Source organism: Euleptes europaea, chromosome 1 (genome assembly GCF_029931775.1).
Source record: "Euleptes europaea isolate rEulEur1 chromosome 1, rEulEur1.hap1, whole genome shotgun sequence".
Lineage (NCBI taxonomy): Eukaryota > Metazoa > Chordata > Lepidosauria > Squamata > Sphaerodactylidae > Euleptes > Euleptes europaea.
The window spans coordinates 163,128,426-163,151,711 of record NC_079312.1 but is presented as its reverse complement, the minus strand read 5'-3'; the positions used below and the strand labels follow the sequence as shown (position 1 = coordinate 163,151,711).

Genomic DNA, 23,286 nt, shown 5'->3' with positions numbered 1-23,286 from the left:
TTCTTTATTTTGTCCTGTTCAGTTAATGTATTTCCATGCTGATCTTTCAGCATGCCTAACCGTGCTTTAAATTTCCCTTTGATTTCTTGGATCTTGTGGAACAGATCTCTTGTTCTTCCTTTTTTGTTGTTCTCTTCTATTTCTTTACTCTGGTTATTATAGTAGGTCTCTTTGTCTTTAAGTGAGAGTCGCTGGAAAGTTGCACTTAGACTTTTGATTCTATTTCTGTCACCTACTTTTGCTTCTCATCTATCTCTGGCAATTTTAAGAGTTTCCTCAGACATCCATCAAGGTTTTTCTTTTATTTTGGCTACAGGAATAGTCTTCGCACATTCTTCCTTGATAGTATCTCTAGTTTCCACCCATAGTTCTTCAGGTTTCCATTCACTTGAACTCAGCAATGCAAATCTGTTCCTTACATGGTCTTTAAACTCTTCCGGAATATTGCGTAGATTGTATTTTGGTGCTATGAATGTTTTGGTGTTTTTCTTAAGCTTTATCTTGATTTTCGATATTAACAATTCATGATCTGTACCGCAGTCGGCTCCTGGTCTTGTTTTGGCCGAGAGAATAGAACCTCTCCATCTTCTGCTTCCAATTATATAATCTATTTGATTTCTATACTGGTCGTCTGGTGATGTCCATGTATACAATCGTCTATTTGGTTGCCTGAAACATCTGTTTGCAATGAACAGATTGTTGTCTTCACAGAATTCTACGAGGAGTTCTCCTGCTTCATTCCGTGCTCCCAGCCCAAATCTGCCAACAACATTTGATTCTGCTTTGTTTCCTACTTTTGCATTCCAATCACCTATGATTATCAGCATATCTTGTTTAGGTGTGTGATCAATTTCTTCCTGAACACTGGCATAAAAACTTTCAATTTCTTCGTCATCCGCATCTGTAGTTGGGGCATAAACTTGAATGATGCTTATGTTGATAGGCTTTCCCTGAAGTCTGATTGATATTATTCGGTGAGACTTTGCATTATAACTCCTGACTGCCTTTGCTACATCTTGCCTCACTATTAAAGCAACTCCGTTTCTTATCTTTTTGTCATTCCCTGAATAAAACACTTTGTAATTTTCTGATTGAAAATGTCCTAATCCAGTCCACTTTAATTCACTTATTCCCAGGACTGAAATGTCCATACGTTCCATTTCTTGTTTAACGATTTCAAGCTTACCCTGATTCACGCTTCTCACATTCCATGTTCCTATTATATGCGTCGAACAGCTTCGGACTTTCCTTTTGCATCTATTCATGTCAACCACTGAACGTCCTTTCGGCTTTAGTCCAATTGCATCATTAAGAACAGAGCTACTCGTACTTGTCCTCTGCTCTACCCCAGTAGCAGATAGAGTGCCATCCGACCTGGGGGTCCCATCTTCCAGCACTATATCTTTTTTCATTTTGGATTATCTCATCATAGGGTTTTCAAGGTAAAGGTTGTTCAGAAGTGGTTTACCAGTGCCTTCTTCTGCGCAGTACTAACTAGGGTTAGCCATAGTGGCACTGCCATTGTCTATGAAAGATCCTCTGCCAGTGTCACCTTCCACTACTGCTGCTGCCCAGTAGCTAACCTTCAGGGAGTCCTCTGCCCCCATCCCCATTGGAACTGCCTGTTCTCTTCTGCAGATGTGGCCATTGATCCCTTAAGGGGATGGATGCATCTTCGTCTGGTGTCTCAGCTGTGACCATTCCGTCTTGAGTGACTCTGCTAGGAGCTTAGTCTCTTGATAGAGTCCAGACCCCTTACGGTATTGCTCTCAGCTTCCCTGACACACGCAAACCCCCTCACCATGTTAAGGTGTGCATCCAGAAGATACATTACACACCTCAAAAACAATTTCAAATGATCAGTGCATGTGATCTGTCATGCTGGAGATGTAGAATGAGATGGGATCATGTTAATGGCGATGGCAGAATTGCTGATATGCAAAGACATATTGATCAAATATTACAAGTGCAGTCTTCTAATATTTGTGAATTTGGACCGCTGTGATATTCTTATAGACATAGGTGGATTGGAAGGAAAAAAAACAGTCCTGGAAAAGAGCCCCGCCTCCCGACTCGCCAAGGCCCAACCCCACAAGCGAGGGAAGGAGGGAGGGAGAAGGAGCCAGTCAGCCCCACAGCTAGGGTTACCAGTTCAGGGTTGGGAATTACCTGGATATTTTGGGGGTGGAGCCTGAGGAGGGCAAAGCTTGGAGAGGGGAGGGACTTCAATGCCATAGAGCCCAATGGCCAAAGCAGCTATTTTCTCCAGGGGAACTGATTTCTATCACCTGAGATCAGTTGTGATAACGAGAGATCTCCAGCCGCCACCTGGAGGTTGGCAACCCTACCCACAGCACCGCTACGCACAGCACTGTGCCAGGCTTGCCCAGGCTGAGCACAGCTCTTCTACCTTGGGCTGGACCATGTGGGCAAAGCTGTGGTCGGCTGTCGCTAGGCAAACTCCAGCCCTAAGAGGCCAGTCTGAGGGGTCAAGGTTGAACTACCAAGCCAACCCTTGCGAAATTAAAGCTGAACAAGAGACTGGCAAGAGTCCAGAGGAGACAGGCTGTTTTCAAAACAAGCAAGGCTGACTGTAATTCCAGTCCTGCAAGGCCAATCCTGTTTACATTTTCACTGGAATGTTTTCAGGACTCCCAGCCTCCAACTGAACAGACTAGCTCGGCTTTAGAAATAACCAATTCATTAGGGTGATGACTACCAGGCATCGATTGATGAAATTAACTAATTGAGCAATGCGCTAATGGTGCAATTAGTAAAAGGGACTGTCATGGCAACAGCTCTTCGAATCTGGGAGGATACCCCCCTTCCATTTTAATGGTACTTGTTTATATAAATAGAAGATTAAGCCTTACTCGCAAGCACTACCCGGAAACTTGTTTCTAAGCAGTCAAAAGGAAATTACCACCAAAAAAAAAGAGGTGGGGATGTTAGCGGCATCTGGAAGCCAGGCCCCCAGCACTTCAGATATAACACGACGTTTGCTAGCTACTTCATGGAACCAACAAGAGATGCCACATAAGCGAGTTAAGGACAGAGAATAGTTCGTTTCAAACATTATAAACCCTCGATTTAGGAAGCTTAACTGTGATTTAGCATCTGAACTGATAGACCACAACACAGTTAATGGTGTTACTCCACTTCTTGAAGTCAGGAATGTAGAGCAGATAGAAATGGAAAGCACACAAGCGGCTGATTCCTCGGCTTCCAGTAACACTTTTAGCTCCAACTGTGGTTTGGATTGTAAAATAGGATTCACGTCATGATAGCTCCACATTATATCTGAACTAAGTCTCTATGGTCGTTTTCTGCATGGGTTCTTTCACTCACGTTTACCCCTCCCCTCTAGATTGTTCCTTGGAGTTATGCATGAGTACTTCCTCCATTAGAGATGACCTCACTGCCAGTCCTCACAAATCCTGGAACTTCCCGTTCCTCTGTTATCCCGATTCTTCCCTCTCCCCCTGAGCTCAGCCTGGGTGAAATCTCTGTGCATAAGGCAAAGTGTGGGACATGCAAGCTTAGTTTCGCTCACAGCCAATTACAAAGCAGCATGTCCAGAGGCAGGGATTCAAATACTTCCTGCTTCCTCTGAGCTCTTTCTGAGCAGAATAAAGGCTTTTTAAAACAGAGGCTTCTTTTCAGATTGCTCCGTTTTTTGTTTTATGTTCTTAAAATGCTTTTTTATGCCGCAATTGGGTTTGGGGGTGGAGGGAACTTTTCTCTCACTACAGCCTATTATGAAGCAGCATTTCAAGGGGTGGGGATTCAAATACTTCCTGATTTGAGCTTGGAGACTGCTGGTGCATAGACTCACAACAGGAAAGTGTGGGTCCAACGAGCAACGAACCTCAGGTAGAACTCCCATGCATAAACAACCTAAGTCTCCCAAAGGGAAGCCAGACTCAGCTCCTCTGGCTTACTTGGTAATGGAGTGTAAAAACAGATCTTACTTCCAGGTAAGCTTCAAACAGCAAGCCTGCAGCCACATTGGCCAATATTCCTCACGACCCAGCAAATAAGATTCAGAAGTGGAGTCCTAACTGATGACTGCCCAGGGCCGAGCGTGGATTGCAACAGCGATACCCAGGTCATGTCCCGGGGGGGAAAACAGCTGGCCTACACTTACAGAGAGCATGACCCTTTTAGTAATTTGGCCTACAGATCCTTGAAGCACATTCTGTTCCCATTCATTTAACTAGCGGTCAGTTCGGAAAGGCTATTTTTAGCCACAGTCAGTTAAGATTTCCTTTATCAAGTAACTATTTCACTAAAAGGATCAATTACAAGTTAACTGCTACACGGTACAACATCCACCGGATCCAGCGTTGCTGTACTTAGAAAACATCTCATGGCTGTACTCCTACTGGGGGATTCAAGGGTAGCCTTGCCAATTTCATGAACTCACCAAAGGGGCCACAACATTCAAAGTCCTCAACCCTCTTCAGAGCTCGTAATGCAAAGACGCTCCAAAGAAGCACAAAAGCATTAACTCTGTTTCAGTGGTCCCTGTCTAATGATTACAATAATGTAACTACATGGTGAAAACCATTACAAGAAAATGCTCTGTCACTAGTTTGGATTTGCCAAATGGGAAAGCCTAAAAACTTCTAAAAACTGCCAAAACACTTTCCCACTGGAATATCCTAAAACTGCCGATTTAGATCTGTACTTCAAATGCCAATTCAGGGAAAACTGTCCACATTTCTGCAGCTTAATGAATATATACCAGGAGAACTACTAAATCGCTTCCATGCAGGACTGTAAAAATATGCAATATCATCTTAGCCTGGTTAACAAATGCATGTGAAGTTTGACCTCAAACTTTGCTAGCATATATGTGTGTGCGTGCGCCTAAAGCTGGCAAAGGAAATACTCTTAGGTAACTCTGGATGGGGTTATTTTTTATTATTTTGTTCCATTAGATATGAAAGAACATTAATTTTACTAGGGTGAACAAAGACTTTGACGAGCTGTCATTCTTTTCCTGGTCCTATTCCTACATCGGTAATGGTAGCCTGATGTATCCACACATTGCTGTAGCACAACAATATCGCTGTATCCATTAATCATTCACATTCCAAGTTTCTCCGGAAGTGACATCATGTCACTGCCAACGGCCATTTTTTTCTTTTCTCCCACTGGTTAGAGTGCTGACAGGCAAGGCCTGCTGGCTCCTGCCCACCCCCCAGTGAGCACATGGAAACCTTGTTCTTTCCAAAATAAACCTTTAAAACCATGACCTGGGTACTCGACTTGGATCCAGATTACAAGCACACTGTCTACAGCAGGGATCCCCAGCGTGGCACCCATGGAGTGCCATGATGCCTGTTGACACCTCTCTAGGCATCCACCAAGTGCTTTTAGACAGTGGATGGGACCAGGTGGGGCTCTTGCCCAGCAGGGCTTCTGGTTGGCTGTCTAGATTTCTTAAAAGTTGCATTGACAGCAGCTGCAACCACTGTACAAGACTTTTTGCTACATGACTTAAGATAAAAAGGCGCTCTCCTTGTGCCTTTCTGCGTGTTTTGCCCGCGTTTTCTGTATGCTGGCAGCATCCAGTAAACACAGGCAAAATGCACAGAAACACACAGCGAGAGCAAGGTGACCTCTGATGGTCGGAAAGGGCATGCATAATCAAAGCAAAGCCCCGAAGCAGTGGGTGGGGGTGACCATGAGGAAACAGCCTTGCATAAAAGGCCCTTGTTGCTGTTCCTTTTAAAGGAAAACCATAATCTCTCCCTATAGCCCTCATACACTGAACTCATCAAATTAGTTTATTGCAATGAGTCTACTGCTTGGGCACGAGTTTTTCCACATACATGCAACATGAGTCACTGTAACATGAGCCAAAGAGGCAGTCAATCCATAAACGGTCCTTTAGCACAAGTTTAAAATGCAGATAGGTATGGCAGAAGAAGAGTTGGTTTTTATATGCTGATTTTCTCTACCACTTCAGGAAGATTCAAACCAGTTTACAATCACCTTTCCTTCCCCTCCCCACAACAGACACCTGAGACATAGGTGGGGCTCAGAGAGTTTTGTGACTAGCCCAAGGTCACCCAGCTGGATTCATGTGTAGGAGTGGGGAAAGCAACCTGGTTCACCAGATTAGCCTCCGCCGCTCATGTGGAGGAGTGGGGAATCAAACCCGGTTCTCCAGATTAGAATTCACTGCTTCAAACCATCTCTCTTAACCACTACACCACACTGGTGGGTGCTAGTCTACACCCGAAGGCCAAGTTAAATCTCTCTGTACAGTTCTAGCTGTCATGTTGTACGGTATTTCATTTTCTGGAAATACAGAGAGGCCTATTCTCACCAGCTAAGAGTTCTAGTCAGTCTGGGACTGCTGGGTTCTCAGTATCTTGAAATTCATGGAGTAGGACCTGGAGAGCTCACAGTGAAGATCAGTATGAATGGTACCATGCTGCTAGGTATCATGTGTTGTCTGGGAATGTGTGCAGTCACATCATGTGGCTTTGAACAGAAACAACATGTGTACTAAACATAAAGGGTACTTGAGCTTTTGATGCCAGATTATTGCCTCTCATCTCAATTTACATGTCAGCAGTTATAAGTGGGCACACACAGAAGACTTAGAATAAGCTGGTGGCCCTGAGATTTCAACCTGAATCTTAGGGATGAAGCCTGTCGGAAGAATTCAGATGTTCAAAAATGAAATGACAGGTCTCCACGTGACAAGATGAAATTTGATTTAGATTTACTTTTGCCCCCATAGTCTATCTTACTATCAGGGCCAAATGCTTTTTGAGAAATGAAAACCTGGGTTGCTTCCAGGGGGAGCTCTTGTTTCGAGCTCCTACCCAAACAGAAGCAGTTTTTATTTGGGATTCTGCATGGCATTGTTGGAATTTTGCCAACCTTCTGGGTTTTCCCTAGCTATACTGTGGATTTCCCTAAACCTCTTTCATTATGACCTTTCTGGAAAGATAGTATCTGAATAACCCCTTGGAGGTTATTGGCCTTGCTATTTCCACCTCTGGCCAACCTCCTTGGTGAAAACTTTTATAGGAACTAGTACTGAATTAGGGCATTAAAAATTGATTTTATTACTATAGTCTTAAGTGATATGTTTTAATACTGATGCATTCATATCTATGTATTTATATCTATGTGTAGGAAGCCGCCGGGAGCCCCGCAGTTCTGGGGAAGGCGAGGTATAAATTCAATAAACAAACAAACAAAGAGGTTTTGTTGATAGGTGTGCATTTCTGGAGGGGTCGAAAAAATCCAGTACCATATCCCCTTGTGCCCCTCCCCCACTACTGGTAGATTTTTGTTGCAACTTAAAAAAAAATATCATCCAAAGGTTTATCACTATAGTGCTGCTGAAAATATCTGTGCGTTATCAGTGGAAATGACCAAAAAAAGGGAAAGAGTTCCCCATTGAGAAACAATCCAAGAGCTTCAGAATCCAAACAGGATCAGGCAAGCATCACGAGCTCCATGTAGGTGGCACAAGTGTCATAATTCACCCAACCGGACCAATAGTAAAAATAGCCTGGTTGAAGCCAAAGACCAAAACAACAACGATAAATAGCACCAGAAATTCCACAACATAAACCACATCGACAGAATGCTTGGAGCTCTTTTTAGAAAATGAAATGCACTTGCACACCTACCTGTTTGTAGTAATTTAATGTATATAAGGAACAATTACAGTACTCTGACCACCACTGCTTATCATTTCTCCTTTGGTCTACACAGGCCTCCCAATTCAGTTCCACTTATCTTCATTTGGAGCAAGGCAGAGCCAATCCCATGCCCCCAATACTGAAGTCTTTAAAAAAAAAATGCTGTATCCTGTATATTAATTAATTTATTTGATTAATTTATAGTCTGCCTTTCTCACCAAGACTCGGAGGATTATAAAATCTAAAAATCAATTTGAACAGGCAGCAATGACCTCCAATAAACAATTCTGTAGGGAATGACATAACACAGTGCATACTTTTGACACCGCAAATGGAAGTTGTTTGGTTATGTTCAGATAGACTTAAGCTTGAATATATCTACAGCAAATGGACAGCTAGCTTTTAGCTGCTTTGATTTATATATGCAGCTGAGCCAACGGAAAACCAGGTTTGCAAAGGCATGGAGAAAACAACTGCAACTGCATTGAGTCTATCTGCAACAAAGAGCTTTCATGTAGGAGAACCTCTGCATGGTTGCATGTTAAAAAAAAGCAAGTTATATGAGAAATCCATGACTGGATCTGCCACATTTTTAACGACTAAGAAACAGGAATGTGTGGGAAAGAACACCAACTGATTTGTTGCTGTGTGTATGTGTTTTGTTAAACCTCTCCTGCCTTTGCCTTTATTACAGCTAACAGGAGCTCTAGGGAGAAATTTCTGTTGGGGTTGCCCATTGCCAACACTGCTCACAATGAGACATTTTGGAAGACATTGATTCATTGGATCGCCATGAGTTGGAAGTGACCTGGCAGTACAATAACATTGCCAACACAATAACATTGCCAACACAGAGCACAAGAAAATGGGCCACTGTAAAAAATAAAAGACCAAGACCAAAGGTATTTATTACGGTCCACGACCGTAACAAAATAATATAAAAAATGGGAACAATTAAAAATAATCATGGTACACATCAACCACGAATACAGATAAACGTAATATATTTAACGTATTAACACTCCTTAACGAATACTAAATATAAAATCACCCCAAGGATTTAAAATCTGTACCACTGTTTAGATTAAGAAAACTTCTTAGGTTTTTTTTTTAGGTTATAAACCTGGGCACAAAACCTGGTAACCGTTTGTGTGGTTTGATGGTTTTTATCCGATAGGAGATATTCTATTTTGATTTTATTAGCTCTCCCTGGGAATCTTTCCAACAATGGCCCAAAATAAAATAAATAAAAAGAGAGAAGGAGAGAAAGAAATTGGACCAAACCCTGAAGCGGCAATTCTCAAACGGTGTTAAAGAAACCATTGAGAAATTTACGCAGGAACCTGGGCTCGAACCATAGCAAAACTTGCTACGCAAGACAGAACGCTGTGTGATTACTCACATTCTTTCATCATGCCTATGTTGATGCAACGCTTCAGCCGGCACGCTTGGCAATGTCGTCGGTTGTCTTTGGTGATTTTACAGTCGCTGTTGAATGGACACGTGAACGATGCTTTCCTTTTCATACTCCTCCTGGGGGGGGGGGGGAAACACATATACGCAAAGCATGACACCTCTGCTCACCTACGGTCAGACAAAGGTCTTTCGCATGGATACCATTTTAAAAACAAACAGTGTGACCGATCTGCATACAAAACCACCTGTACTCAATGAAGGCAACATGCAAGTCATTAACAGACACAGGACAAATATCCCCTATGTGGTTAATGTTCTGTTTTCTGAGAGCTTGCGTTATTTAAAAATCAATCCTGTTATCCCATTTTCAAAGAAGGTAACAAATTTACACATCTTCACGGTTTTCTCTCTCACACAGAGAGTGGGGAGAGGAAAAAAGATTACTGTCAAACAGATAACGCAGCTAATAACTATAAAAAGGAAAACATTAACCATGGCTGAAATAGTTTTCCAGGTTTAGGCGAGGCTATTTTGAACCCAGACATATGTGTGCAAAAAACTAGAACCCACCACAGGAAAACAAGTATACCAAGATATAGTATTGGGCAAATTACACACATTTCTAACTACTACATCAAAAAAGAAAATCCTCCCAAAAAGGAAGCTCTCTAGTGAGATGGCAAAAAATGTTATTTCCTATGACAAAAAAACTTCAGCTGCTGCTTGGAGTGTCCAGATGTTTGAAATGCTTTATTAGCAGTGCCACTAACTAATTCTGATGTTGAAGTAATATGCTTGGTGATTAGCCGCGCGTTCCAGGCTGTGTTGGCCCGCGTCTTCATGGTTTCTCCTCACTTCAGCAGTCACATTGAACCCACCACGCCCTTGCCTCGAATCAGTAAGGAGGCCTTTTAGTGCGACCTTTTTATTTTGATGTGGCCCTGCATCAAAGAAATCATGAAGAATCAGACACCGGGGTTCTGTGATTCCACCCCCCTCCCGCCCAATTTCCTCTGCCCTCCCTTCCCCTCAACCTGCCTCACCAACCTTTCGCTGATGAAGGCCATTTTACCATCTAGGAACACACAACACAAAACTGTCCCTCTCCTTTGACTTTTCCGGTGTTTAGCCGCTTTGTAGTTCACCGGTTGCCAAAGTGCTCTACATTTGCAAAGTACTGTTCACCTAGAGGATTCATTCATATAAAACTGTGTAATTTATTCTTACGGTTTAAGCGATCTTGATAATCTGGCAGTGGCAGGGGACTTACACATTGAGAGAGAATGAAATGGATGAGGAAATGTTATTCCCTGCTTTCTCACTTCATAAATTGCTGTCCCCACTAAAGAGGTAGGTTTTTTCCCCCCCGGGCACCTTGGTGGAGCGCTTCGCGGCCAGCCAGCGGGCAGGAAAAGGGGCAGGGATTTGTGGAGACTTGAGGTGTTACAGTGGCTGAGGGAGGGCCAGCCCAATCTGAGCAGGGCAGAATACTGCAGGGACTACCATGAATATCCTCAGCCTCGGAGTTTCCCAGTTAACAGCGTGCCTGTGAATAGGCGTTTTATGGTCAGGGTTATTAAAGTCTGCTGTCAGCAAGCAGCAAAGTCTTCCCTGCATAAATTACCTATGACCAAAAATCTCAACCTATAGCCAGGCCTATGGCTGAGGACAGCCGCAAATATCACCTTCTGGCCTCCCTATTACCCCTCCTTCCTGTTATATTATCAATGTCAACGGAGGGGTAACCTGCTGCAAATATCCAGCAATACGAGTGTGGTTAGGCGCCATTTGAAATTTTGTGTTTTAAGTTTTAATTAGGATTTTATTGTTTTAAATTTAGATTTTTATATTGATGTAGTCATGCTTTTATATGATGTCACCCGCTCTGAGCCAGCTGCGGCCGGGGAGGGCGGGTTATAAATCACAAAATAAATAAATAAAATAAAACTGCTGCTCAAAGGGTCCACAGAATGCTATGCCATCTTAAAGACTAGCAGTGCAATCCTAAGAAGAGTTATACTTTTCTAAGTCCATTAATTTCAATGGCCTTAGATGGGTGTCATTCTGTTTAGTACTGCACTGCAGTTGATGGGAGCTTTCACAGATAAATAACCCCGTTCCTCAGATTCATGAAGCAGACTGAGAATCGGGTCAATCACACAAACGCATGAGTTACACTGAAAGATAAGACAATTAATAAGGAAAATAAATAGGGATACAACAAAGAATGGGGTGGGGGGAGCACAGACATAATGGACAGCAATCAGATTTCATATAGCCAAAGCGATTAACGTTGGCTGCATTGTGCTCTAATGCTGTTTACAAATTCATCACTAAAACAATTTCGCTTCACCCAAGGATGATAGGCTAATATCAGTCATGTTTTCGAGGCTTTAAGGGATTGTCTTTCTAGCAGGAGAGCGGGTGCACAGGCAGCCAAGTAGGCCAGGGTTTGGAAGGGAAGCCAAGTAAACAGGCCGCAGCTTGCTCTTTTCCAGGGCTCACAGAAGCACTTAGCAAACAGTGCTGTGTATGGGAAGTGTTATCAAACTCCATCGTAGATACTCTTCAAAGAGTACGGAGTTGTGCTTGGAGAGGGAAAAAATGAGCAGCAGGCCAGGGTGTGTGTGAGCGCTAGTCCCACAGTTCTGAGGTTAGCACTTGGCCACTAACTGCAGGCCACTGTGGGAAGGTGAGTGTGAAGTCATTTGAGTTCCCTGTTTGTTGACAAGCGTATAAAGCTCTCTACCGTCAGTATCAACAAGCTACCCAGCGCTACCCTGAGCTGCTTTCCCAGCTCAAATAACAAAAGGGTACAGGGGTCTCCTACGAAGACCTGTCCCGAATTTTGAAACCTATTGTGCAAGTACCATGCAGGAATCTTCAGCAGATTGGATGACCAAGACACATGGCCAGAAGACATATAGAAGTTTTTACATTGCAACATTTAAGAGTACAACGGATCTGCAGACAGCGTGTGTGTGTGTATATATACAGAGAGGGGGAGTGTTATGCACTTAGATTTGACAATCCTTTAATTAGCACTTATTCTCAAAACAGAAGTGTATACAGGCAAAACATATCTCTCTTCCCTGAACGAATTTAGTAAAATTGTCATTGTTGGGCTTCTCGCAGGATATGTTATTAGAACTTGGGAAAACTGAAGCTTTCACCAAAATTAAAAAGCACATTAAAGAGCTTGATTATAACGGCACTACTTTTCGTGCTCGCCGCGTTTGTTCATCTTAGTTTTTCAGAATACCACCACCACGCGGTTTGCCCGCTTATACTTATTATTTGACAACTCCTCATCTTTCTGGAGCCTTCTGTTTAGCTAGACTGAATGCTAACCCCTCTATGGTTATGCAGGGCAGATTTTTGAATATACCATACCCAGAAAGGACCTATCCTTGCTCTTCTGGCTCTATTGATTCATTAGCTCATGCCCTTTTGGAAAGCCACTTCTATGAGGAACTTAGATCACGTTGTATCTCTCCCCTTTTAACATATACATCTAATGCCTCTGTGTCTGACATAATGGCTTTTTTATTAAGTGACAGGGATCCCAAGGCTACACTGCCAGTGGCAAGATTTATTTCAGTCCTTATATCCCTCAAACATTAGATTTACGCTGCTCAAGATCAATGGATCAAGGAGCTTTTAAGGGGGAAAGGAAAGGAAAGGTTGAAAGGAACTAATTTAGTAAGCAAATGAAGTCTATATAAGTAGGTGACCTGAACAGATTCAAAGGAAAGCCAAATGTTATCTTGCATGATGAACATAAATTGCATATGTGTGTGTGTGTTAAGTGCCGTCAAGTCGCTTCCGACTCATGGCGACCCTATGATTGCATTTACTCTCAAATTAATAAGAAAAACTAGTGAGGCAGTATTGAAACTAACATCGAGGTTATTCCATTAGTCTACCACCCGCAGAAATCTGGAGAACAATAAAAAGAGGCATTGGCATCAGACTTGGAATCAGGAGCTTTCCCTCGGCTTGAGCAGTGAAGTACTGTATAATCTTGGGTTGCTTTCTTTTTCTATGGCTTGTGGTCTTGATTACTCCATGAAATCCTGACATTTAATCCTGTTTAGCTCCTTTAGCTGTCCATCCCCATATGTACCCTCAAGGGTACTCCCAAAGTTCACCAGCCCACCATTTGAAACATTTCTCAGAACCTCTCAGTCTGCAACGAGACGTTAAAATAGATGAGTGTGAAAGAATAACAAATGGATCATCTTTTGTTCTAATACAAAGGCTAAAAAAAAACTAGTGAGACCAAACCGCTCGACTCCACTTTCATGCAACATAATGTATGGGGAGTTTTGCCATGGATTTGCCTCTCTCTGGATGCTCTCTGGATGCACACTCTCCCCTCCCTTCCCTTTGCAGCATGCTGATTCCCACACTTTCCCAAGATTTCCATAGTTCCTTTTTTCTGTTCTTTTACCAGGCTGGGGATGCACAGGATTGATGGGGTGGGGGAGAGGAGGGAGACCCAGAACAGACTGGCTGCCCCTCCTCAGAAGGGTGACGGGAGGGAGTTTTGCCTTGGATTTGCCACTCTCAGGATGCACATTTCCCCCATCCGAATTCTCAAAACTCAACAATAAGCCCCCAAAGCAGAGTTTTGAGAATTTGAATGGGGAAATGTACATCTAAAGAGTGGCAAACCCAAGGCAAAACCTCCCATACATAAATGGCCAAACACTCTCCCTTCCCTTCGCAGAATGCCGATTTATCCTGCCTTGGAGGGAGGCTGTCCCCGGGGCGCAATCCCCTAAACACACACCCCCTGCAAGCAAAGCCGCGGCACTCGCTTTCCGAAGAACAAAGGGCGCGATCTGCACCAGCTATGTGCCGCCTGGCACTTCTATGAAGAGGAAACGCACGCATCTCCAGCTGGAATACTTCTGCAGAGGTGGAATGGCGGCCTGCGATACTTGTCGGAGCACAAAACTCCCCTTGTCCAATCACCGTTCGCGTGCTGGGAAGGGAGGAGAAATTTGCCTGCATGGGTGGGGAGAATACATCTGACCCCAGGGAGTTTTTAATGGAGATCTGCGCCAAAAACCGCGTAGCAAAAGGAAAGAACGGAACAAAACAGGTTTGACTTGACGAGGGGATGAAGCGGGTTTTTCCCTCAAATTCGAAGCAGTCATGAAAAATCAAAAATTAGCAGTGTGGTAAAACAAAAGTGAAACCGCTGCAAACCTTCGTGAAAAAATGACCACAGTGTTTACCCATTTCAGTCCATTGGTATTAGTGAAGCAGTTGGGAACTTTTCTTTTTTCAAATTTAAAATGTTACATGTCTGGGCAGAGCAGAAGCGGCAGTGTTCTCTGCCAAGATGTGCATTTCTTACAGTCCTTCGCTAAAGTCTCTGAAGGACCAAAGGGCATAAGTGTTCTGAAAAGAAAAATTCTCTTAATCATGCTGAGGAGAGGAAAATGTCCAGAGGGGTAGTTCCACAACAGGCATCTAATTTCTTGCATCCGGATTTTGTCTCAAGGTCTATTGTTGCCGTTCCTTTGAAACAAACTGCATATGCAGGTTTCTTCCAGGACACACCTTAACCAGAGTGACATTTTTCATTCCATTTCTGAGGTCAGATAAACGCCACTGGGACTTTGGTTTGACCTTATGCATCACTCAAGCCACAGAAGTTCCTACGCTTACCAAGATGTCAGTAGGTTCACGGTTGCCTTGGGCATGTTTCTGAAAAGGATACAGTAATGGAAACTCCAACCTCCTTGGAAATTTATTCCTTTGGTTATGTAGCCTCACTATTATGCCATAATTACAGGATGGAATACATGGAGCTGCTGCTGACATCTCCTCTCTTCCCCCTCTTCTTGACAAGATCTAGTATAACACGTGTGATGTGACATCATCACATTGAGAGTTTCCCACCACCAACCTCATGTTGCTAGCTGGTGGCAGTCAGCTATGTAACCTCATATATTACACCAAACACTTGTTACCAGGAGGAAGGAGTAAATGGTACTTCCAGAAAACAAAAACCAAATGTTTTCCCCCACACACACTAACTCTGTTCAGTGGCAACTGTGCATTAAAAAGGTAAAGGTCCCCTGTGCAAGCACCGGGTCATTCCTGACCCATGGGGTGACATCACATCCCGACATTTACTAGTAGGCAGACTTTTGTTTTACGGGGTGGTTTGCCAGTGCCTTCCCCAGTCATATTCCCTTTACCCCCAGCAAGCTGGGTACTCATTTTACCGACCTTGGAAGGATGGAAGGCTGAGTCCACCTTGAGCCGGATACCTGAAACCAATTTCCGTCGGGATCGAACTCAGGTCGTGAGCAGAGCTTGGACTGCAGTACTGCAGCCTACCACTCTGCGCCCCTAAGCAAAGGGAAGGTAGGTTTTTGCAGATTGCCTACACCTCCATAATTATTCACGGGGACGGCTGTGAAATTGAATAAATGCCCAGTAGAAACACCCCCCGGCAGCCTATCCTAAGGAAGCTTTTTCAATTGCTTCTTTCCTTTTTAAAATAATGGCAATGGGAGAATGGGATAAAAGTTGCCTGAAGTCTTAGGCATAAATGAGGGAACGAATGCCGTCAGACCTAGAGAAAAAGCTGTTGCTGGAAGCACCCAAACAGATATGGAATGGTGGCAGCTCACTGTAAAAGCTCTGCCCTAGTTTTAGTTGGGCAAAGCTTACAACTCCCAAATACTGGCTCTCGGGACCAAACTAGACACGGTAGCGTCCTTGTGGTCGCCACGGTGATGACAGCACAGCTTTAAAGTGATCTGAAAATGCTGTGAGGCCTACCATGGTGTGGCTTGAGGCATTCTTGTCACCCGCCTTCCCGACGGCTTATGAAGTGCTGAAGCGGCTGCACACACACTCAGCTGTTTTGGCACTTGAAAAGGTGCGCGCGGGGTGTGTGTGTGTTACGCAAGAGTGCCGTGCTGATCAATACTCCTGAGACAGGAAGATGGAGAGATAACATGGCAGAATATGCAAAGTGATGGCAAAGCTGACGCATTTGCTCAACAGAAGACCCGAGGGGGAGTTTCAGAAGAAATGGAAACTTTACTATGAAGAACAGGGGTGGGGAACGTCAGGCCCGGGGGCCATTTTAGGCCCGCGAAGTCATTTGGTCTGGCCCTTCATGGATCCTGGCAGATCTCTAGCTCAGAAGGATCTAAGACTGGTGATCCGCCCGCTCCCGCAAACAAGAATAGCCTCTATTCAAGGCGGATGTGAGTTTGTTTTGCTGAGGAACCTTTTCCCCCCATTGCAGAAGAGTCATTAGCTATGGAGCTGCTAGGACCGGCCAAGAAACTGTGTTAACCCTTTCCTAACTAGGCCGTGGAGAAACGTATTCCCTCTGTACTACAAGAGGTCTGGGGGCGGAAGTGGCGACAATGGAGGGGTTAAAGGGGGCAGAGCCAAAATGCGTGTGTGTGGGGGGGAGTTCTTAGCCATTTCACCCCTAATTTTTAAGTTGATAATTTTGTATGGCCCGCGAATGATGTTATAAATATCCAAATGGCCCTTGGTGGAAAAAAGGTTCCCCACCCCTGATGAAGAAGAAGAGTAGGTTTTTATATGCCAACTTTCTCTGCCACTTAAGGGAGACTCAAACCAGCTTACAATCACCTTCCTTTCCCCTTCCCACAACAGACACCCTGTGAGGTGGGTGAGGCTGAGAGAGTGTGACTGGCCCAAGGTCACCTAGCCGGCTTCGTGTGTAGGAGTGGGGAAACAAATCCAGTTCACCAGATTAGCTTCCGCCACTCATGTGGAGGAGTGGGGAATCAAACCAAGTTCTCCAGACCAGACTCCACTGCTCCAAACCACCGCTCTTAACCACTACACCACGCTCGCTCTCATTGCTCAATTGCAATTCTGATATTGTGTACTAGACTAATTCGAATGTGAACAATAGCTATTGATAGAGCAGATAATTACAACAAAGGGTAGAGTAGATAGTGGGTTTACAAGATGAAGGAAATAATAAAGATTAATCTGATTGGTTCTTGTAGGTTATCCGGGCTGTGTAACCGTGGTCTTGGAATTTTCTTTCCTGACGTTTCGCCAGCAACTGTGGCAGGCATCTTCAGAGTAGTAACACTGAAGGACAGTGTCTCTCCTTCAGTGTTACTACTCTGAAGATGCCTGCCACAGTTGCTGGCGAAACGTCAGGAAAGAAAATTCCAAGACCACGGTTACACAGCCCGGATAACCTACAAGAACCAATGAACTCTGACCGTGAAAGCCTTCGACAATATTAATCTGATTATTTCTGTATGCATGGTAAATGGTCATAAAACTATAGAATTATTAAGTAGCTACGCAGATATGTAACCAAGAATGATAGCCTTGGATTTATAGCAAGTGAATTTATCTGTAACGTTGTCTTTCAAGAATGAGATGCAATTGTTTAGCTGTTATAAATGTTGTAAATATACGGCTCTCTTTGGAAGGCTTGATATATTGTATGTATGGGTTTGTATGTATGTTGTGTTACTTTTCTTTTAATAAAAAATTATGGGGGGAAAAGAGTGCCGTGCTGATCAGGCCAATGTGGCATTTTAAAATCACTTCAAAATGGTCGTGTCTTCGTGGCTGCCCACAAAATGCTATCATGTCTTGCTTAGCCCTTAGTAACTGTAGAATGTACCAAAGGTCTATATTTGTGTGTGTGTAAAGTGTCGTCAAGTCGCAGCCGACTTATGGCGACCCCTTATGGAGTTTTCAAGGCAAGAGACTAACAGAGGTGGTTTGCCAGTGCCTTCCTCTGTACAGCAACCCTGGACTTCCTTGGTGGTCTCCCATCCAAATACTAATCACGGCTGGCCCTGGTTAGCTTCCAAGATCTGACGAGATCGGGCTAGCCTGAGCCATCCAGGTCAGGGTGGTCTATATTTAAGGATGAAGAAATAGCAGGATTTTGTTTCCCTTACCCTCTTGTTTTTCCTCCTCCTCTCATTCAGATTACCCCAAACAGGCCAAGTAAAAGAAGACAAAAAGCTGATGGTTGAAGTATTTGCTGCTGAAAAGGTTTTTTTATTTGAAAAAATTATGCAGACAGGAGACTAGAGAGAACCACAAAGGAAATCCACTTGAACTGTGCAACTATTACAATGATACGAAAATGACCGATGCTCAAGGATTCTGTTCTTTGCTTGATACTCCCTAGAAGCGTCTCCCCATATACCCTGTCATGGAACACACTGGTTCCGGCTGACCATTTCTGTCTTTACAGAATTGGAAAGATTGTAGTTCAGTGATAAGCTTGGGAAAAAGGAATACAGTTTACCTGGAAACTCTGCTGGCACTTTCACCATGCTCTACCTGTTTTGGGACATACAGTTAGAGCTGTGCTTGCTACTGCAAGCAAGGGAGAAAACGTGGGCAAGAGGATTCTTTGAGCAGCTCGTTGACTGATTCTCAAGAGAGCTTCTAATTAGCTTCAAGTGAATCTACTAACTAGTCTACAGAAGTCATTCCAAAAGTGGGCAGTGGGACAGGAGCAAGTTGGCAGAACCACAAATGTGATGAGAAATGCAAGAAAACTAGGTTGGGAATCCCGTAAGGCTCTAGACATGCTCCCTTCCAATCCAGCTCCCCATAGAGGGGCATTTAGGTGGGGCTGTTTCCTTGTGGTCACCCTGCTGATTACTTCAGGCTTTGCTTTGATTACGCCTGCATTTTCTAACCATCAGAGGTCGCCTCGCTCTCCCTGCGCGTTTTGCCAGCGTTTTCTGGATGCTGGCTAAACACGAATCCAGAAAATGCATGACAAATGCGCGGAAAGAGTGAGGCGATCTCTGACAGTTGGAAAATGCAAGCATTATTAAAGCAAAGCCCCGAAGAAGCCGGCGGGCTGACCGCGAGGAAACAGCCATGCATAAATGGCCGAGGCCAGGTAGCTCTGCTGTTTCTCTGCAGTCAAGGGAGGTAGAATGAACCAACTGCACTCAGACCCAGAACAGAACAGCCTTTCTCTTGGGTTGCCAAACCCAAGTTGGGAAGTTCCTGCTGATTTGGGGTGGGGCCTGGGCAGAGTGGGATTTGGGGAGGGACCTCAGTAGGGTATAATGCCATCGAGCCCACCCTCCAAAGCAGCCATTTTTTCCCTGGGGAACTGATCTCAGTAGTCTGCAGATTAATTGCAATTCTAGGAAATCTCCAGGCTCCATCTGGAGGTTGGCAACCCTACAGTCTCTGTACAAGTCTCCTTCCAAATGTTTTGTCTGCATAAATGATGTGCACCCCCAATTTTAATTCAGAAAAAAAAAACCAGCATGCCTTCGCTATCAGAAATTTGGGAAACATGAAGGGAGGTTCGACTCTCGAAAGCTTATACCCTGAAAATCTTGTTGGTCTCTGATGTGTTACTGGACTTGAATTTAGGGCTGTTTATGCTTGGTAATTAGCAGCACATTCCAGGCTGAAGTGCCCCGTTCTTCATTCCAGAAGTCACTGCAAAGCCGGCGCATACCTGCTTCATATTTCTTAAGAGCCCCTTTAATGCGACCTTTTTTATTTGCTCCGTCCATCCCTGCCTCGAAGCATCCACTCAAGGAAGCACAGCTGCTGGTTAGCTATGCAAATGACGATTGCTAATGGCTAGGCAAATGAGGGAACGAAGGAGCAGGCGAGTGGGGGGGAGGGTGGAATTTGTTTGTCTTTCTCCTCTTGCATCGGGACCATGAATAGGCATTTTAAAGGTCGGATTTAAAAAAGGAGCTTTGAGCGAGCATCAAAATTGACCCTGCATGAATGGCCTAGCTGTTCTACTGCAGACCAACAGGACTACCCCCTGAAACTGATTACCTGGTTCCAGTAATGCAGCAGATGCTTCAGTCAGTGCCCCACAAAGATGATTAATGGCCCGCACTGACGTTTATCAGGTCTAGGACATAAAGCATATACCTGATTAGCTGAGGGCACTAACCTTGTCTGTGGAAAGACGTACTCGAGTTACTGATTTAAGCAACAGCAGTTGAAGAAAATGTTGTGTTTCTGGTTCGCCAGGTTGCACGGTAATCCTACTGGAAGGCTACAGTATGCAAAGCATCCTATCCTACAATCTAGCAAAATGGATATGTCTGCTATGGAGATCCTGCAATAAGAAATTCACATTAAGGGGAAATTGTCCTTTTTGAAGCGCAGTGTCTGAGGCTAACACATGATATTCCCTGCATCCTATTACAGTATGAAATATATAAGCAAGGTTTTTCCATATGAGTCACATCGTAGTTATAATTACGCCTGCTATTAGTCAGAATGTTTAATAAAAAGTTCCCAGAAAAAACCTCCTCTGTCATCATTGCAGAAGTGTGGTTCAAGATGGATAAATAGAGGCCTCTTATCAGATATGCTAAACGTGGATCGTTTTTGGAATCCTCTGGCCTGATGCAGACATAATGCTGGCTTCCCACTTAAATATGGTTAAGAGATTGAAGGATAGTGGCCCACTCCCTCCTCACTGTTCTCATTCAGCGCACTCAGACCTCACACGCACGTACAACGCTGTACTTAGAATTCAGATCCCCCTGCCAGCCCACACAACAGAGGTAGACAACCTGTGCATGAAAGAGCAGCCCATAACAAGGATGAAGTAGTAACGTACCGTATTTTTCGCTCCATTAGACGCACCTGACCATAAGACACACCTAGTTTTTAGAGGTGTTCAAAAGCTCTGCACCACACTGGTTTTCCAGATTTCATGTACTATGGGAAAGTTCCTGTTATCGACATGTCCTAATTGACAGCCAGTGGTGTTCAAACCAGTTTTCTGTTTAACGAATACGGCTGAACTACACACAACACTGAACTACATGTGGGTTTCTTCTATGTTTTTGCAATTGTGAGAAGAAGAAGGAGAAGGAAAAGAAGAAGAGCTGGTTTTTATATGCCGACTTTCTCTAGCACTTAAGGAAGAATCAAACCAGCTTACAATCATCTTCCCTTCCCCTCCCCACAACAGACACCCTGTGAGGTAGGTGGGGCTGAGAGAGTGTGACTAGCCCAAGGTCACCCAGCTGTAGGGTTGCCAGGTCCCTCATTAGCACCAGTGGGAGGTTTTTGGGGCAGAGCCTGAGGAGGGCGGAGTATGGACTCCAATGCTATAGAGTCCAATTGGCAGAGCGGCCATTTTCTCCAGGGGAACTGATCTCTATCGGCTGGAGATCAGTTGTAATAGCAGGAGATCTCCTGCCACTACCTGGAGGTTGGCAGCCCTACCCAGCTGGCTTCATGTGTAGGAATGGGGAAATCAACCCAGTTCACCAGATTAGCCTCTGCGGCTCATGTGGAGGAGCAGGGAATCAAACCTGGTTCTCCAGATCAGAGTCAACTGCTCCAAACCACTGCTCTTAACCGCTACACCATGCTGGCTCTCCTGTGAAATGGGAAGGGGGCAAAAACCAGTTCCTCTCTGGCAGTTTTTCCACAGTGGAAAAAACCAACCCCTCAACTGGGATGGAAAAAGATATAAGTACTGTACCCTTTCACACCACATGGGGGAAGTGGCAGGAAAGTCTTCGGTGTCCAAGACTCTCCCCCCAAGTGTACTTTTTAAAGTTGACTGCGGCCTTCTGCAGCTGCATTACCCTTCAAAACAGGACATGAAAAGCCTTTGCTTCATGTGACACTAAGCCGCTCCCAGTTCGGCTCCCATGGTAGCTCAGCCTAATTAAGTTCTTCCCCTTGGTTGAAAAAAAAAGGAGCCATTTGCAATCAGTAGGGGGAAATGCCATAAAGCGTGGTCAGTTTCAATATTTGAAGAGTGGTAGTAATGTACCGTATTTTTCGCTCCATTAGACGCACCTGACCATAAGACACACCTAGTTTTTAGAGGAGGAAAACAAGAAAAAATCTTGTTTTCTTCCTCTAAAAACTTGTCCAGACGCGCACGCGCCCAGCCAGCTCTGTGCCGCCGCCTGCCTCCCAGCTGGCCGTCGGGGCGGGGAACGTCCCGACTAGGGCTGTTGAAAAAAAAAAATTCAGGCCGGTGGCTCTTTAAACTGCTCCCCGCTGGCAGCGAGGAGCAGTTTAAAGAGCCACCCCCACCTCTCGGGAGTCCAGGGAAGGGGGCAGGGGTCTTTAAACTGCTCCCCGCTGCCAGGACTGGCAGCAGGGAGCAGTTTAAAGAGCCATTGTCCACTCTCCCGGGATGCTGAGATGCATGAAGGAGTGGACAGCCGGCTGGGGGGAAAAGGGGCAGACACGCCAGATCAGCTGGCTGCGCCCCCGGCCCTCCAAGTGACAGTAGCAGCAGGGAGGAGTGGGAGGGAGAGCGAAGGGGGCAAGGGGGGGCATCGGAAGGAGGAAGGATCCTCGCCCCCAGAGGGACAGGCCGTTTTAAAATGGCTGAGACCGGACAAGGAGGAAAGGGGGATGGAGGGAAGAAAAGGCTGCTCAGCCCCCTGGCGGGCCTGGCAGGCCCAAAGGACACTGGGAAGGACAAAGGGAAGGAGGAGAATGAGGGGAACGGATGGAAGGAATGGAAGGAGTGGAGTTGGGGGCAGAGATGGAAAAGGGGGGGAAGAGATGCACATTGCATGGGAAAAGCCCATAGGAGCAAAAGAGATGGAAAGGGGGGGGGGAAGAGATTCACATTGCATGGGAAAAGCCCATAGGAGCAAAAGAGATGGAAAGGGGGGGGGAGAGATGCACATTGCATGGGAAAAGCCCATAGGAGCAAAAGAGATGGAAAGGGGGGGGGGGAAGAGATGCACATTGTAGGGCTGTCAATTCGGTTCGGTCCGAACTGAAAATCAACCGAATTTCCCGATTCGTTGCTTTTCTGTTCGGACGGATCCGAACTCAAAACTGGCGGGCAACCGGGGGGGCCGAATTCAGCGAGTTCGGGAGTTCGCGAATAAATTCGGCCGTCAGTAAGCAGCATAACCGTCAGTAAGCAGCATTCTCCTCCCCCGGCCAATCGGTGGGCAAGCTGGGTCTTCTTCTGGCCAATCAGTCAGGATTGAGTACTGGAGGAATCAGCTGATGTGCGGCCCGGCCAGGGAGAGAGAGAGAGAGAGCGAAATCCTCGTGTGTGTGTGTGGGGTGCTTGTGCACATTCGCTCCTTTCTGTGGCTGCAGGGGGCGCATTTGTTGGGGTGCACACACAAAACTTTCACTGGAACTTCAGATGAAGCTTCTTAAGGTACCCCCCAAGTTTTGTAAACATTGGGTC

At 45.0% G+C, this 23,286-nt stretch overlaps 1 protein-coding gene across 1 annotated transcript in view; it reads right to left on the bottom strand.

The window, feature by feature from the left end:
* The window catches only part of VDR (vitamin D receptor), a 68,447-nt gene that overhangs the window by 33,240 nt on the left and 11,921 nt on the right, over positions 1-23,286 (bottom strand). Inside the window, exon 3 of the mRNA XM_056854453.1 lies at positions 9,079-9,209. Within this exon, the coding sequence (XP_056710431.1) occupies positions 9,079-9,209 (131 nt within the window). The remainder of the gene's footprint in view (positions 1-9,078; positions 9,210-23,286) is intronic.